Genomic DNA, 16,086 nt, shown 5'->3' with positions numbered 1-16,086 from the left:
TATAATCATGTTATATTTAATTTGTTTGCTTAATTAAGAAACATAATCTCTTAATAAACACATGATTTTAACTCTCAACCTTTTACAATTTTATTTCAATGTATACTTTTGTTTCTAAAGAAACTATAGAAACAATAAGTACCCAAATAAAAATTAATCCTTAAATTTTAAGTTAATAATTTTAACTAACCTACTAATTGAAGAATTCATGGTTTCGTCCTCGATGTCAAAGAGGATCTCTTTGTAAACACCACCAGCAGAAACAAAGAAACCCTTATTCTTTTATTTATTATTTATATATTTGTTCTGGGATGAATGTGGTTTGCAAGCGTTGTCACATATCTCTGGCCTTGTTCAGATTGTTCAGATAAAGAGAACGAGTCAACAATAAAAATCTAAAATGAAAAGATTGAAAATACAATACAATATGACACGACCAGATCGCAACTCCACGTGATGACTTGTAAACTTTAGGGCAATGAGTGACTCAGTGATGATATTAAATTTTGCAAGTTGCACGTCTCTTGCGATACTTTGTTACCAAAAAAATAAAAATAAAGAAGGCGCGCCATAGAAAATAGAGATAGGTCCAGAATCGCCAGATGGAGGATGGTCTATAATCTCTGATCTTGAATTTTGTGTGTTGTTTGTTATAGAAGTACATAGATGGTGGACCAGATGGTAGCGAGCCAATCACGTGGAAGCTTCTTTATCAACAGTGACACCACGGACTTTGCAGATTTTTTCTTATAATATTTTCTGATTCCGGAAAAAAAAGTCCAAAAGTTGCTTTTGGATCTGTAAATATCTATCTGTGTTTTCTTTTTCTTTGTAGAATATTCCCTTCTGGTGTTGCTCTGCTCTCTTTCCAGTTTTCCTTCATTTTGTTTAACTTTGAGTTTAACCACGGTTGCATTATTCTTTTTCATTATTTAATCATAATTGTCGCGCTGATTTGCGTAAATTACACAAGCTATCAAGCCTAAATGGTGAATAATAATCATATTTTCTTATTTCCAGTGGCACAACACAACCTTTCTTTCCATGATTAAAGAAAAGCAAATTACATTTTTTTTATTTAAAACAAGTCTTAAAAATGATAATGGATCACACGCTTTGGATTCGACCCCAACCTGAAGCTTCGTAGAAGGGCCATCCCATAGAATCAAGCCCGTGAAGGTTAAAAATAGCTCAAGTAAGCGCCCAAGAAGAGATATGACACAGCCCAAAAGAGATCCTGGAGGTGTCAAAATTCACCTTGTCATCTTTGATTCGATACAACGTTTTTCCATTCATTGGGCCCCTCACCCCTCATCCTCAGTGGGCTGCATACTCCAGGGAGGGACGGATGCACATGCAGCACAAAACATACAGAGAGATACAATACAAAGAAGATGAAATAAAAGTTATATCGAATCCCAAGCTAACCAATGAAATGAATTTCAGAAATGAAAACAAAATAGATAGATACTGTAGCAAGTAGAAAGCGCAGGATGAGACATGCACGCGTCAAAGCGTAACAGCATTCTACACGCTTGGAATTGGGACCTATACGTAATATTAATAGCGTCAAGGAAGGAGGAGGAGGAGGAGGAGTTTAAACCTTGTCCTTCCTTTGCATCAACTTAGAAGCTACGCATCCTTTTGCTTCACCTTCGCACTTTGTTGCTTTTTGGCAATTAACTTTTGGCACGACATTTTGAACATAAAGGTATGCCTCAAATTGTGACCGCCACCCGCTATATAGCAAAAATTTGAGGACAAAGTGTACGACAGACAGTGCACGTATTTCTTTTAAATCAAGGTCCTTTGCTGTCCAACTAGTCTTTTTTCTCCTACACCCAGTTTCAGTTAAGTTGGGATAGTGGCGTTTCCTTGACCCACTCTTGTGCTTCTTTTCTTATAGTTATATTTGGGTTTAGCTTTTAGTTATAGCAGTTCAACACTCAACTAGAAAATACAGAAATTTTGTAAGACTCAAGTGATCATCTTCAGCTTCATTTTCACACACACATTGGATTGGAGGAAATGGAAAATCTTTCAGGTGGAGGGTTAGGCCACCTCTTCATGGCAATCTTTCTGCACAACTTCGCCACTTTTATGGTGATCCCGGCCATTACCGACGTTACTATGTCTGCGCTTTGTCCTGGAAGAGATGAGTGCTCCATCGCTATCTACCTCACTGGATTTCAACAAGCGGTACGTATGTACGCATTTCCAATTGTTCATAACCCAACTTGTTTATTTTCTCAGCAGCCAAATTCATATCCGCTTAGCTAGCTAGCTTTTCAGGTCCAAGATGTTCTCTTTTGATTTCCTAGCTCATTGAACATATTATCATCCAACACATGCGGGTATTATATAGAGTACGTATTCGAGGATTTTATTTAAAACTTTTTTTCGGAGCTGAATTAATTATAAATGGTTTTCCGTACGTATTAGATGATTCCATTTAATCAATGAATCATAGATGACGACGTCCGCATGTAGGCCGTTAAAACTTAAAGGCTGCACCTGCCCCTGCAATGCTGCAATGCAATGCAGTCTGCAGTGCAGAGCAGGATTTTCTTCATGCTCTGTCGTCTGTTAAGCCGGCGTCCCTCCCTCCCTCCCTCCCTCCCTCCCTGTGTATGTATAAGTTTTAAACCGCAAATTCAAATAGAAATGAAGTTACAGACCAAATGTTCAATCACGTAGAGAGTAAACCAGGAAACTTCCCTTTGGTTGGGGTCTCGTTCATCTTTCAGTTTCAGTATTGGTCGTTCCATTTAAAGAATATATGGACAAATTTTCAAAAGTGAGGGCCCACAGTTACACGCTTTACTTTTCTGAAAACTTGAATTAGGTTATTTGGTCATCTCACTAAGATGCAGAGCACACTGTTGTTTATTCTCTCTTCCCAGACAGAGTTTGAGAGTCACCTGTGAAACAGCAATTCCTAGTAATCTACAGGTGGGCAAGCAAAGCATCTAAAGATTTCAAAAACGGGGCCCCACTAAGTAGTAACTCAATCTCATGTATGAGCTGAGCTTGATTTGGTTACGTAGAGGTAGATAGGATGATGCTGAGAGAATCAACTTTTAAGCAACACAAGGCTGAGCAGAGATCAGTCTAAATCTGATTAGACCTGTATTTCTACTTTCATTGTCAATCCAAAGGATGCTCATGCTGTCACACACACACACTAATATTTCTGCAATTCACATATTCCAAGCAGCTGGGTCCTGACCCACCTTAATTATCATCATCCTAAATCCAAATAATTGATTCATTGCTGCTCCTCTGTTCCTGGGAAGTTTCCCTTGGGTTCACGACAAGTGCATTTTGGCACTTTTACAGTTTATGGACAAACTTGCAAGGGACCTTGACTACTACTAACTAACTATCACATTTTGATCGCCTTGCTCACGCCATCAAATCTTTCCATTCCAACAAATCCTCTGATTGTCGTTTCCTTCTAATGAATTGATTTTGTATATAAGCACACTGTTTTTCATGTGATATCTCATCCCCACCCACCTCCCCTGTTTTTGGGTCCATTAGAATTCACAAGCATGCAAATTAACTGGGAAAAATGTCATCTTCATGACCACATGCCTGCATACTCCACCTAATTCCAGACTCTGTGACCTACATAATTGGACACCCCTGGTTTATTTATTTTGTTTGAAATTGAAAACAATTAATGTGTGAATATTTATTTATGCAGATCGTAGGGCTGGGAACACTCGTGATGATGCCTTTGGTAGGGAATCTCTCAGACAAGTGTGGGAGAAAGGCTTTGCTTACAGTGCCAATGATCCTAACAATTATCCCTTTAGGTACTCATATCGTATAATTCTTTAATCTAAAATGAACATGGATAATTGAACTTAAAGATAGCTGAAGGGTTTGCTTGCAGCAAAGATATAATACTGATTGAGATATATACAAGTCAAACCAATTAGTACAAAGATAAAGTCATGATAGAGGATTTAGTGATCTTTAATAACACTACTGTTTGTAACCAATTATTTTGATTATCTTGTTCACCTGTCACTTTTATTAATAGATTGTGTGAACGAAAGCTTTGGATTGAATGTATTCAACCACAACTTTGACGTTTTCTTTTTCTTTTCGTTTTGTATTCAAACTCTTCTTTGAATTATTATTTTTATTAAAAGTTAAATTATATATTTTATTTCGGCAGCGAATAATGTAATTATGTACATTAAAATTGAATTAAGAGGATGATTGAGAAGATCGTTACAGGGATATTGGGTTACAGCCGGAACAGGACTTTTTTCTACATCTATTTCGTGGCCAAGACCCTCACTGCCATGATTTGTGAAGGCAGCGTCCATTGCCTCGCCCTTGCCTATGTGGTAAAACTCTTTTATCTCTAGTCTCTCAACTCTCTCATCATTTGGTTATAAAAATTCCATGAACCTCCTCCACTCCATTCTCTATTCTTATTTGGGGGCTGACCCATAAGTCAGTTGCTTAAAACAAGTAGGCCCATTACTTTAAGATTAGTTGGGCCTAACGAAGTAATTAGGCCCAGTCTGTTTTAATTGGTAATGAATTTGATATAATAACGGCCTTCTCCATTTCCCTCTTTCGTTCGTTCCTCATCAGTTCAGTGTTCAGTAGCTCTCCTTCTCGTTTCTAAAAGAAAAACATACACAAAATATGTTTGATTCGAATTTGGTGGATGGATGTGTGAAATGTATGAATTGAAATGATGATCAGGCAGATAATGTGGCAGAAGAGCGACGAGCCTCCACGTTCGGAGTGCTCTCAGGGATTGGTTCCTCTGCATTCGTCTGCGGAACCCTCTTTACTCGTTTCCTCTCCACTTCCTCCACTTTTCAGGTCAACTGAAGCTCCACCCCCTTTCTCTCTCTCTCCTCTACTCTATCATGTCTGGAGGAAACTAATCATGGTTTGATTGTGTTGTTATTAGGTTGCGACGTCGGTGGCGGTGGTATCAGCTATGTACTTGAGGATTTTCCTGCCGGATTCCAACATAGACAAGAAACTTTCTGCTCCATTACTCTCAGATGAAAAACCAAAAATTGCAGACTCAGATGAAAGTTCAAGGGCTCAAATATTGCAGCCAGCCAAAACATTGCCTTCATTACATGATTTAATCTCCTTGTTGAAAACTAGGTCAGTTCATTTCCTGCTAAGGGCTGCCCTCCGCAGTATCATCAAATATTCCCTTGCCTGCGAATTTTGCAATTCCAGTAATTGCGTACTCCCAAATTAATTTTCAGCGCAACATTTTCGCAAGCTGCAATTGTTGCGTTTTTCAGCAACCTAGCGGATGTTGGCCTTCATGCTTCAATGATGGTACGTCTCTCTAGGAGCTCCCGGCAAAAAAATTTAGATTATGGTGTTTAAAATTTGAACATAAACTCTGATTAAGTTCACAGATAAAGATTAAGAAACAGGTTAACTTATATTATTTTCTCTCATGTTTTTGGATGGTTAGAATAGAATCATATAGTGATGAACTCTGTTGCACATAAGAAGATGCAGTGATTGAAATTCATTGCTTGTTGTGCAGTACTACTTAAAGGCTCGGTTTCACTTCAACAAGGATCAGTTTGCTGACCTGATGGTCATTTCTGGGGTTGCAGGCACTATTTCTCAGGTACTCCGCTGGTTTGGCCGCCTTTATGATTTCCTTTGCATACTACCTTCTTTCATAGTTTCGGTTTCATTTTCCTTAGCACTGAAAACAGAACTTCATGCAGCTGCTTCTCATGCCCTTGCTGGCTCCTGCTTTAGGAGAGGAGAAGCTACTTTCGATAGGACTCTTTTTTAGCTGTGCACATGTAAGCACCTAGCTGTCTTTTTTTTTTTTTATAGCTCCCAACATGTTACAATAATATGATCTTCCTTGTCAGACAACTGTAGATTTGTCAATACTTGCATTGCACTCACCAAAAGTAAAACTAAGAATATAGCATTTATATTAAGGTTGTATCTAATAATTTGCATATTATTGAATGCAGATGTTTCTTTATGGCGTTGCGTGGTCCTTCTGGGTACTTCTTTACAACTTTAATGGCAATCACAAGTCTCTTTATTTTAGACAAATTACATTCATATGTAGTATATAGCTAGTAGGACTTTATCAATTTCTCAGATAATTTCTGGTATTTGTTTAAGCTAACAGACATTGTGTCTCAGTATGGCTAACACTTTGAAAGGTTATAGGTCCCATATGCTGCTGCCATGTTCTCCATCTTTTATGTGTTCGCAACACCATGTGTAAGTTTCATCATTTCTGCTTTGAAAGTTAAACGATCTCAAATTTTGTCTTTAAAGTAATTCAGTTCAAACTTTACAGATGCGAAGCATTGTGTCTAAACAAGTTGGTCCGTCTGAGCAGGTAGTTTTCTTGAGACCGACACCTATTTAATTGATAGGCTTCATATTGATAGTTTGTTTGTTTGTATAATAAAGTCTATCTTTACACGCCCAAGTATACATTATGTTTTCACATATGTACGCCCCAATCAGGGAAGTTAAGAACTGCTCAAGTTCCCTTACCCTGCCTTTTGGCTCCAATTCTTTTGAGGGATGCCTGACCCTTTTATACATTATTTTCAGGGGAAGGCTCAAGGGTGCATTTCAGGCATATGTTCTTTTGCAAATGTTATATCTCCCATTGCTTTCTCTCCTCTAACAGGTGATTTGAAACGCCGCTTAAAGTTTTGCTGGGCTAAAAAGTTAATTCAAACTGATAAAGTCAAGTTGTGCTTCCAGCTTTGTTCCTGTCCGAAAAGGCGCCTTTTAATTTCCCAGGTTTCAGTCTCATTTGCGTAGGATTTGCTGCGGTAAGAACTTATACAATGATATAATAGTCTAGAACTAGTTGTTATAACTGTTGTTCACTTTTATGAGGGTGCTCGCTTGCAAGCTATCTGCCGGTCTTGATAACATAGAAGTGATTTTGCATATTAGAGTAGGTAAAAAATGAAATTTCTGGCCTAGATTAATTCTTTGAGATTACTGAAATTCGGGCGTCTTTTATTTCAGCTTTGTAGTTTTTTCTCTTCTTGTTGACTTGATTTAAAAGGGTCTTGTATGTGTGTAGATGATAGCCTTTATTCAAAGCGTGATGATAAGGGCTGTCCCTCCCGTCTCAAGTCAACGGGTCAGCAGCCATTGCACTCACATGGAACCCTGAATTCCACAATGTGAAAGCTCGAAGAAAAATTGTCCCTTGCGTGGCCCCAGGCTGACCCTGGCACGCCAACAACTGCTGAAAAGTTCAACGCTCATCTTTTGGTTCATGTTTTGGAAGGTGACATTGTTGAGCTTGGTTTTGTTTCAATCAAAGTCACCTTTCATCGCTAAACAAAACATGATACTAAAACCCCAATCATGAAACTTTTTGTCATTTGTAGTAGAATGCTAGAGCAAAGTGAACCAAGTCAGTATATTTTTGCTCCTCTTTTTGGTCTGTATTTAATTGAATTGAATCGATGGAAAAAAGCTTGATCAAGTGAAGCTTCTTTGCCACAGATTTGGAAGTTTCAGGCTTTCTTTTCTTTCTTTTTTTTGGTATATCGTCTCAAATATATGCCATGGAATTAGAGGTTCCAACACCCATTTTTTATTTTTTTGGTTTTGTTGGGCTTTTAAATTGGGAGCCACACAAAACAAAAAATCGTTTAGAGGTCAAAAAAGCGAGTGTGAACGAGAGTTGCGGGAATGGGCTTGTCGCTTGAGAAGAACATGGTGAAAAGGTATGGGCCCACATGTATGTTTTGTTTTTCCTTCTTTTCCTTTCTATTAATTGGGTGTGTTTTCTTTTTCTCCTCTTTAAGCAACTGGAGAATTCTGGTACCTTGAAATATCAAATGTGGTACTGTTTGATTTTAGTTCCAGCGAAGTGAATGGAAATTCACGGTGAGTCTGAACTGAAGGATTTGAGCGTAAGAATGACTGGATTTAAGCCAAACACAAAGCAAAGACTGGGATGATGATGCGCAAACTCGTTTCCCCTCGTTCGTAAACATTATGAGGTACAAAAATTGACCTTTTCTGTTTGGTTGGATGCCTCTTTTAGCCGACTGGAGACTTTGTGGGAAACATGTAGTTTGTGGGACCAAGGAACTCCAATAACATCTCTCCTCTCAAAACTCGGCGTATTAACAAACAAGTCAACCAAACCTCATCAAGCAAGCAGCATATTAAATTTGGGTTAGACAACTCATCTACCGTGTTCTGAGTGACAGCAAATCATGCCCGATATTGTAAACTCCTTGACAACGTTACCAATTCCATCACGTGGCGGACAATTGTTTGTGGCATGGTCCTAAGAAGAAATTACAAATACAAAATGTGGAAGTAGAATTGAAGCCCTTTCCCAAACAGAATTTTCTTAGATCATGGAGCTAAATTAATTCACAAAAAGGACAAAAGTGACATCCCTTTATTCTAAATCAAAAGGGAAAGTAATATTGCTCTTTGTTGTTCATTAAAACTGCCCCAAAAGGACTAAAATACAACGAGTCTTAAATTGAAAAGGTGCTATGATGTCCAAAGTTTAAACCATTTCCTTCCCTTCCCCTATGAAATTATTCCTGAATATTGACTTCAAATGGAAAAAGGTAAGGGATGTCCAACTCTAATAACTCATCTTTCTCTTTTTAAAAGGCACTTTGATCTTAAAAAGGATTGATTACAAATTTGGAGGTTGACGAAGACCCACCAACCTACAACCATAACGAGAAATTTATTTATTTTTAAAAATATCCTGGCCACCAAGGCGCCAACCCAATAAATCCCACCAATGGTTAAATTTGAAGCTGCACTTGGTGGCAATCCTCGCCTATTTCGGCCTCCACGTGTCCCACACACAATTTACTTATACAGCCTGACAATCCACAACTAACGTTTTTCCCCGCACAAAGGTCGTAACCTCTTCCCCCCATTTTTGCTGCTCTTTCTTTACCGCCTCCGGTTTAAGCCGTTGGCTTCGTCGGAGGACCTCGAGAGCCAAGCTAAGGAGATACATCCTATACGCTCTGAAGCAACGTCAGTCGCCCTGGTTCCTCCCGCGACAGCCAACGCCCACTCTCGCATTGCTCACTCCTCCCTCACCCTCCATACATCTGAATAAATTTTTTAATTAATCAATGGCGGAAGAAGATCAATCACAGCCCTTGCTGGTCTACCTTCACGGCGACCTCGATTTGAAAATTCTAGAAGCGCGTTGTTTGCCCAACATGGATATGGTCTCCGAGCGTCTCCGCCGCTTCTTCTCGGCTTGCCGAAAGCCTTTTTCGAGTGGCACGCCGCACCACTCTCACCACAATATCATCACCAGCGACCCTTACGTCACCGTCTGCCTAGCCGGAGCCACCGTCGCTCGCACGCGGGTCATTTCCAACTCCCAGAACCCCGTCTGGAAAGAGCACTTCACGATCCCCCTCGCCCACCCGGTCTCCCAAGTCGACTTCTACGTCAAGGACAACGACATGTTCGGCGCTGATTTAATCGGCATCGCAACGGTTTCGGCGCAGCGAATCCTCTCCGGCGAAACCATCAGCGGTTGGTTCCCGATCATCGGGCCATTGGGCAAGCCGCCGAAACCAGACGCCGCCGTTAAGCTGGAGATGAGGTTCACGAAATGCGAGGACAATCCGACGTATCAGCAAGGCATTTCAAATGACGGGATCCGAAATTGTTATTTTCCGGTGAGGCAAGGAGGGCACGTGACGCTGTATCAGGACGCACACGTGCCGGATTCAATGCTAGGGGAGATAGAATTGGACGACGGGGTTGTGTTTGAGCACGGCAAGTGTTGGGAGGATATATGCCATGCGATATTGGAGGCACATCACTTGGTGTATATCGTGGGTTGGTCCATTTTTCATAAGGTGAAGCTGGTGAGAGAGCCCACGAAGCCTTTGCCGAGCGGCGGGAATTTGAATTTGGGGGAGCTGCTCAAGTACAAGTCCGAAGAAGGCCTGCGAGTTTTGTTGCTGGTTTGGGATGATAAGACTTCTCACAACAAATTCTTCATCAACACGGTACCACCACGTTTCATTGTTTTTAATTTTCTTGATCAATCCATGACAGGAGCATTTTAATTCAAGTTACCAGAAATGATCAAGATTGGTTTTGATTAATGGGATGCAGAATGGAGTGATGCAAACTCATGACGAAGAAACACGCAAGTTTTTTAAGCACTCTTCGGTTTCATGCGTGCTGTCACCTCGATATGCCAGCAGTAAGCTTAGCATTTTCAAGCAACAGGCATGCTTTATTAACTCCCTTTTTTGCTATTTATTTATTTGACCACCTGCTGAATCAAGTTAGGTGGATTCAGCTAAACGTCTTTAGCTGCATTTGCTGATTAAGTTTGGTCAAACACGTTCTCTATAGGTTGTTGGAACTCTGTTTACCCATCACCAGAAATGTGTGATTGTGGATACACAAGCATCTGGAAATAATCGAAAGATTACTGCATTCATAGGAGGTCTGGACCTTTGTGATGGCCGCTATGATACTCCCGAGCATCGACTTTTTCGCGACCTCGACACTGTTTTCCAGGATGATTATCATAATCCCACATTTTCTGTGAGCAGTATATTTATTTCTACTTGTTGTATTGTGTTTATTTTTCTTTTCTTTCTGCTCAAGTGCCCCCTAACTGTTTGTGGAAATGCCACCATCATGATATGTGTAGGGAGGAACAAGGGGTCCAAGACAACCGTGGCATGACTTACATTGCAAGATTGAAGGTCCAGCTGCGTACGATGTGCTTACTAATTTTGAGCAGCGTTGGAGAAGAGCCACAAAGTGGTCGGAGTTAGGCCAACGCTTAAAAAAAGTATCTCGTTGGCACGACGACGCTTTGATAAAGTTGGAGCGGATCTCATGGATACTTAGTCCCTCCCCCTCAACTTCCAACGACAATCCCGCCTTACGGGTTTCACATGAAGATGACCCTCAAAACTGGCATGTTCAGGTATTACTATCTTGCATTTCCTGCGCGCACATGCTTTGGTCTTCAATTTTCTATTATTGCTAATTGGTCCTAATTAGCAGCTGTTTAATTATTTTATGTGTATGGAATTGACAGGTCTTTCGATCCATAGATTCTGGATCTCTGAAAGGATTTCCTAAGGATGTTTATGAAGCAGAGGCTCAGGTTGACTATTCTTTCCAACAAAGCAACACACACACAGACTCAGTGCTTTTAATTAATTATAAACTGACTTCACACTGTCTACTGGCATGTGTTTACTTCAGAACATATTCTTTTGTTTATTTTTTAAATAATTTTAAACTGAAAATTTGGTAATCTAATCAGTCGATTGTTTGGCATTCTGTTCTAATGCAGAATCTTGTTTGTGCCAAAAATTTGGTAATAGACAAGAGCATCCAAACAGCATACATCGAGGCAATCAGATCTGCCCAACACTTCATATATATTGAGAATCAGTATTTCCTCGGATCATCATATGGATGGCCTACTTACAAAGAAGCAGGTTGTTCTATATGATTTTCCAGTACTGAAAACACATATATGGACTTCCTCCAGCTCTATGTCATTAACATATATAAGTTTTCGATGATCAGGTGCTGACAATTTAATTCCAATGGAGTTGGCACTAAAGATTGCAAGTAAGATAAAAGCCAATGAGAGATTTGCAGTGTATATCGTCATACCCATGTGGCCAGAGGGTGTGCCCTCTTCTGCTTCTGTGCAAGAAATTCTCTTTTGGCAGGTAATTAAATCGCAAGAAAAGCCTTTGTCATTTATATACTGGATCATCTTATCACTTTATCATTGGCTTGTTTGATTTTTTTCAGGGACAAACAATGCAAATGATGTATGAAATCATAGCAAAAGAGCTGAAATCCATGAACCTTGAGAATGTTCATCCACACGACTATTTAAATTTCTACTGTCTTGGTAATCGGGAGAAGATACCGGACACACTGTCCTGTGCAGTTAACAAAACTTCTGGAAATGGAGAATATCACACGGTAATTATACAGAGCTACATATTAAACTTTTATTTTCTGTCACTCAAGCCATGAATATATGTATATGATAGCATACAAACCTGTGGAATGCGTTTTCAGGTTTCGCCCTCCCAAAAGTTTCAACGGTTTATGATTTATGTGCATGCTAAGGGAATGGTTGTAGATGATGAGTACGTGATCATAGGGTCTGCGAATATAAACCAACGATCCATGGCTGGTTCTAGGGACACCGAGATAGCCATGGGTGCATATCAACCGCATCACACGTGGGGCAAGAAGAAGCGGCATCCCCGTGGCCAGGTATTGCATTCTTAATTTATTGTAGTACATTGCACAATGTAATGTACATTGTGGGCAGAACACTTTTGGGAGTTAATGGAGGGTGTTAATTTGTTGTTGATATGTTTTGATGGTCAGGTATATGGGTATAGAATGTCACTGTGGGCAGAACACTTGGGGATGGTGGATAGTTGCTTCAAGGAGGCTGGAAGTTTGGAGTGTGTGAAGCGAGTGAACTCGATTGCGGAAGAGAATTGGACGAAGTTTGTGGGAGATGAGTTTGCAGCATTACAAGGGCATCTCATTAAATACCCAGTTGAGGTAGATGTCAATGGGAAGGTAGGTGCTTTGCCTGGACGAGAGAGTTTCCCTGATGTTGGCGGTAAGATCCTTGGAGCCCGTACCACTCTTCCTGATGCACTCACTACTTAATAACCTTACCAATTAGGCAGGCTGGCTGGCCGGGTCCTCCAATTTTCTCGCTTGTTTATAATTTCCACATGACAATTCTCTCACTTGTTTATAAAACACAAGGAGGTTCTGCTTCTAATTTAACAACAGGGGTGGGGGGGAGTACAATTTTTACTTTTTTTTGGGTTTATACACCTAATCGTATTCGTATGTTAGCTACATCAGAATGCAGAAACAGAGGTTTAGCTAATCATCTGTATTTTTAACATGCTTCAAATGACAAAATGAAACCCAAGCTAACATTCAAATCTACAACTTGAAACAAAGAAAGGCGCGCAACATATAATATTACATGGTTCATCACACCTCAAACGTTCTCTCATCTCATGTGAACGAATATACTGATTGTGAAAGCTCGATCTACTAATACCTCCCAAAAAAGGAAGTTTTAGAAGGGGGAAAGAAATGAACAAGTTGAATTAATAATTAGTTAACGGTGACTTTGCCGATCATGCCGGCTCCCTGGTGAGGAGAACAGTAGAAAGCATAGGAACCTTTCTCAGTCAAGGTGATGGCGTATGTCTCCCCTGGGGCATTGAGGAGGTCCTCCTCGCCCATGGAGATCTTTCCAGCATCCACACCGCTGGGAATCTCGTCCTCGTCGAACACAATGTTGTGTGGGAATCCAGCATTGTTCTTGAACACAATCTTCTCTCCTGGGCTGACTGAGAAGCTGTTGGGGATGAAAGCCAAGGAACCGTCATCGCCGCCGAGCAACACCTCAATGGCCAAGGCATTGCTTGCCAAGATTGCACTTGCTGCAGTGGCTGCTACGGCCACGCCCACATCCTTAAGTGAGGACTTGATGGCACACATCCTCGGGGAGGCTGCAAACTTAACGGCGGCGCTGCAGACCTTGGATGCACCGGCGGACTTGAGGCCGGCGAATGATGGGATTGCAACGGCGGCGGGGGTGACAGTGGCCATTGTAATTGGGATAGTTGAAATGGAAATAATGTGTTCTAGCAAGCAGGTCGCCTTGAGTGTTGAAACTTGAAGGGGATGATCAAAAGGAGAAGATAGGAAGGGTGTGTTTTAATAGAGGGGGTGCGAGGGTTGGGTTGCTTTGGTAATCTTATGTGTGGTTTGTGTTGGTTCGTTCTAGGATGGACAACAGGTGTAGGTGATTGGATAATAAGCTCTGAATGAGTGGCGGTGGGGATGAGGTAGAGACAAGGGTTATCTCTCTGCTGCTGAGGATGGGTCTTATTGGCTGGCTGAGATGCTATCCTCTGACGTGGCTTTGGATTTAGTGATGTGAGGTGGAGAGCGTGATATAGAGCTAGAGGTTACATAGCATGTCAAAATAGTGGGGAAAAAAAGAGGATAAGTTTTGCAGTAGTAGAGTAGGAGTAGGAGGAGGTGGACAAACTATCATCTGATCACAAGAATTCTACGGTGAGGGCTTATTATATCTTAATTATTGAATTAAATTAATTAATCTGATTCAACGATTAAGAGATAAAACTTCACCTGAAGATCAAATATATAACTCCCTCACTATAGAATGACTTGATCTGATTAGGAACGAGGGGACTATTTAGCAGTTGGGTTAATTTGTTTGATTTATTTATGGGTTTCGGGTTTCGGGCTTTGGGCTTTGGGCTTTGGGCTTTGGGATGCGGAGCATAAGTCTGTGGGCGAAATACGGACAACAAATTTAAAGCGTGCGCTAAAACTCGACACACAGATGGGTCTTTGGGGACGCAACTCAGTAAAGGCTTTGAGGAGCGATATACATTATTGTATATATAAGCCAGCCCTCACTATAGAATTCTTGTAGAGAAGCCATATACAACTCTGAACTGCAGTTGAGACCTACTTGTATTATATTGTATTGGTGGACCTTATTTCTAGTGGTATAATAATGTACGTAGTCTCTCTAGCATTATTTTTTTTTTATTGTCACATAATATATGTTAATGAAAAACAAACTAAATTGATTATACTAAACTATTCTGTTTTCCGCATTAAGCAATACTTTATTTGTGTTTATTATGTACAAAATAAAATTACAAGGTGCACTCCCGATGAATCCCTAAAACTTCTTTAATCAAAGTTGAAACAAGTCACAAAATTATAACTTGTGTATGGTGAATGGTGAATGGCGTGAAGGAAGCTGAATTTGGTAGCTAGAGAACAGAGATGAATTGGTTGCGAGACAGAAATTAAAAGCAGCCGACAGTATTATGTAGCAATAAATAAGTAGCCATAGGAAAAGAGAAGGAGAGAGACCCGCTTGATTTTATTAAAGATTGACCAACGGTCCCTCCTCCCACATTTACTCTTCTAACTAATTTTTCTTTTTCCTATCTGCAAAAGTTAGTATCAATGTAATTTTATAGAATATTGAATTAAAACCGTAAAATTTCAGTTGCAACGGTGTGATTTAGTTTATTGTAATAGAGAGTGCTATGTGATGAACCCTCTATTGGAATTGTAATGGGCTAACTATGGGATTCACATGCCAATAAAAAATGAAATATGCAATGGTTGTTCAATACTTAAATGTAATAGAAAAAATACATCAATTAATATTTTTTTTCTTCAAATATATTTAAAATTGATCTCCTTTTAAAGATCTCATTGAGAATATTACAATTGTATAATTTTTAGTCTTATTATATTTATCCCTTTTATTTTATTTGAATATGTAAAAAAACGTGTAAGTAGATATAACTATTGATTTGAAGTCATTGAATTGTACAATTGTAAGTAAAACTGCCATTCAATTCAATATAGATACTAAAAAAATCAATTTATTGAACTATTGTAATGAATTATTAAACAACCACGGCGGATGCTATTATCTGGTCATGGGAAAGCATATTCCGTTCACTATTCCTTCCCTATCCGATTGAGGAGAGAATCCTAACCTAATTGTTTATGCAGAATAAATACTCTCTTTATTTACGTTAATGGGTGGGACGTTATACAGTGAACGTATTTAATAAATCACACCTGCCAAGACGATAGTATCCAATTGTACTTAATACTCCAATTAAGGACACAACTCAGACTTTTTCATTTTTTTGGTCGGATTGAAACTTTCGTTAAACCCACAAAACGAACACACGGAATCTTCATGCCAAACACAGGAGGAATTAATGACACATCTTCCAGATGATGACGTCACAGGTACATAGAAATCCTTCTCAACTAATAATATCGCAAGGCCAACAGTAATAATTTCGCACCCAAGTGTGAAGTACTGTCACACACATGATCGGCTCTGTGCAAAGTAATATTAATGTGGTAGGTCGGTCGTAGAATCAATATCAAATGAATGAACTGTGCACATTCTGAGTTGTGTACAGTTTCAAGGATAATGCC

General features: G+C 39.7%; 3 protein-coding genes across 4 annotated transcripts; 2 read left to right on the top strand and 1 right to left on the bottom strand.

Annotated features, from left to right (window-relative positions):
• On the top strand, window positions 1,558–7,553 carry LOC18789838. 2 transcript variants are annotated; one of them, XM_020564995.1, is made up of 14 exons: window positions 1,735–2,199; window positions 3,710–3,821; window positions 4,252–4,364; window positions 4,732–4,854; window positions 4,946–5,151; window positions 5,259–5,334; window positions 5,552–5,638; window positions 5,742–5,822; window positions 6,003–6,035; window positions 6,208–6,261; window positions 6,341–6,382; window positions 6,604–6,682; window positions 6,760–6,830; window positions 7,091–7,553. In XM_020564995.1, the coding sequence occupies exons 1-14, from the start codon at window positions 2,029–2,031 to the stop codon at window positions 7,181–7,183; spliced, it is 1,341 nt and encodes a 446-aa protein (XP_020420584.1). In that variant the 5' UTR covers window positions 1,735–2,028; the 3' UTR covers window positions 7,184–7,553. The 2 variants fall into 2 exon arrangements, with proteins under 2 accessions (XP_020420586.1, XP_020420584.1); XM_020564997.1 differs by lacking the exons at window positions 6,604–6,682; window positions 7,091–7,553 and having other exon boundaries at window positions 1,558–2,199; window positions 6,683–6,768.
• Window positions 8,438–12,897, top strand: LOC109949446 (phospholipase D delta-like). The gene is made up of 10 exons (XM_020564990.1): window positions 8,438–10,037; window positions 10,147–10,263; window positions 10,393–10,587; window positions 10,697–10,978; window positions 11,093–11,161; window positions 11,354–11,501; window positions 11,593–11,741; window positions 11,827–12,003; window positions 12,103–12,303; window positions 12,421–12,897. The coding sequence occupies exons 1-10, from the start codon at window positions 9,141–9,143 to the stop codon at window positions 12,712–12,714; spliced, it is 2,529 nt and encodes an 842-aa protein (XP_020420579.1). The 5' UTR covers window positions 8,438–9,140; the 3' UTR covers window positions 12,715–12,897.
• On the bottom strand, window positions 12,935–13,929 carry LOC18793285 (plastocyanin). The gene has a single exon (XM_007223540.2). The coding sequence runs from the start codon at window positions 13,678–13,680 to the stop codon at window positions 13,180–13,182; it is 501 nt and encodes a 166-aa protein (XP_007223602.1). The 5' UTR covers window positions 13,681–13,929; the 3' UTR covers window positions 12,935–13,179.

Source organism: Prunus persica, chromosome G1 (genome assembly GCF_000346465.2).
Source record: "Prunus persica cultivar Lovell chromosome G1, Prunus_persica_NCBIv2, whole genome shotgun sequence".
In the NCBI taxonomy this organism is placed as follows: Eukaryota; Viridiplantae; Streptophyta; class Magnoliopsida; order Rosales; family Rosaceae; genus Prunus; species Prunus persica.
The sequence above is the reverse complement of the archived record's forward strand: the minus strand, read 5'-3'. Positions and strand labels throughout refer to the sequence as shown.

Bases quoted from the DNA above. Each gene is read 5' to 3' on its own strand.
- LOC18789838 (XM_020564995.1), top strand. From the start codon at position 2,029: ATGGAAAATCTTTCAGGTGGAGGGTTAGGCCACCTCTTCATGGCAATC. The intron at 2,200-3,709 runs GTACGTATGTAC...TTATTTATGCAG, and splicing joins TCACTGGATTTCAACAAGCG to ATCGTAGGGCTGGGAACACT. The intron at 6,383-6,603 runs GTAGTTTTCTTG...CATTATTTTCAG, and splicing joins AAGTTGGTCCGTCTGAGCAG to GGGAAGGCTCAAGGGTGCAT.
- LOC18793285 (XM_007223540.2), bottom strand. From the start codon at position 13,680: ATGGCCACTGTCACCCCCGCCGCCGTTGCAATCCCATCATTCGCCGGC.
- LOC109949446 (XM_020564990.1), top strand. From the start codon at position 9,141: ATGGCGGAAGAAGATCAATCACAGCCCTTGCTGGTCTACCTTCACGGC. The intron at 10,979-11,092 runs GTATTACTATCT...TGGAATTGACAG, and splicing joins CTCAAAACTGGCATGTTCAG to GTCTTTCGATCCATAGATTC. The intron at 12,004-12,102 runs GTAATTATACAG...ATGCGTTTTCAG, and splicing joins GAAATGGAGAATATCACACG to GTTTCGCCCTCCCAAAAGTT.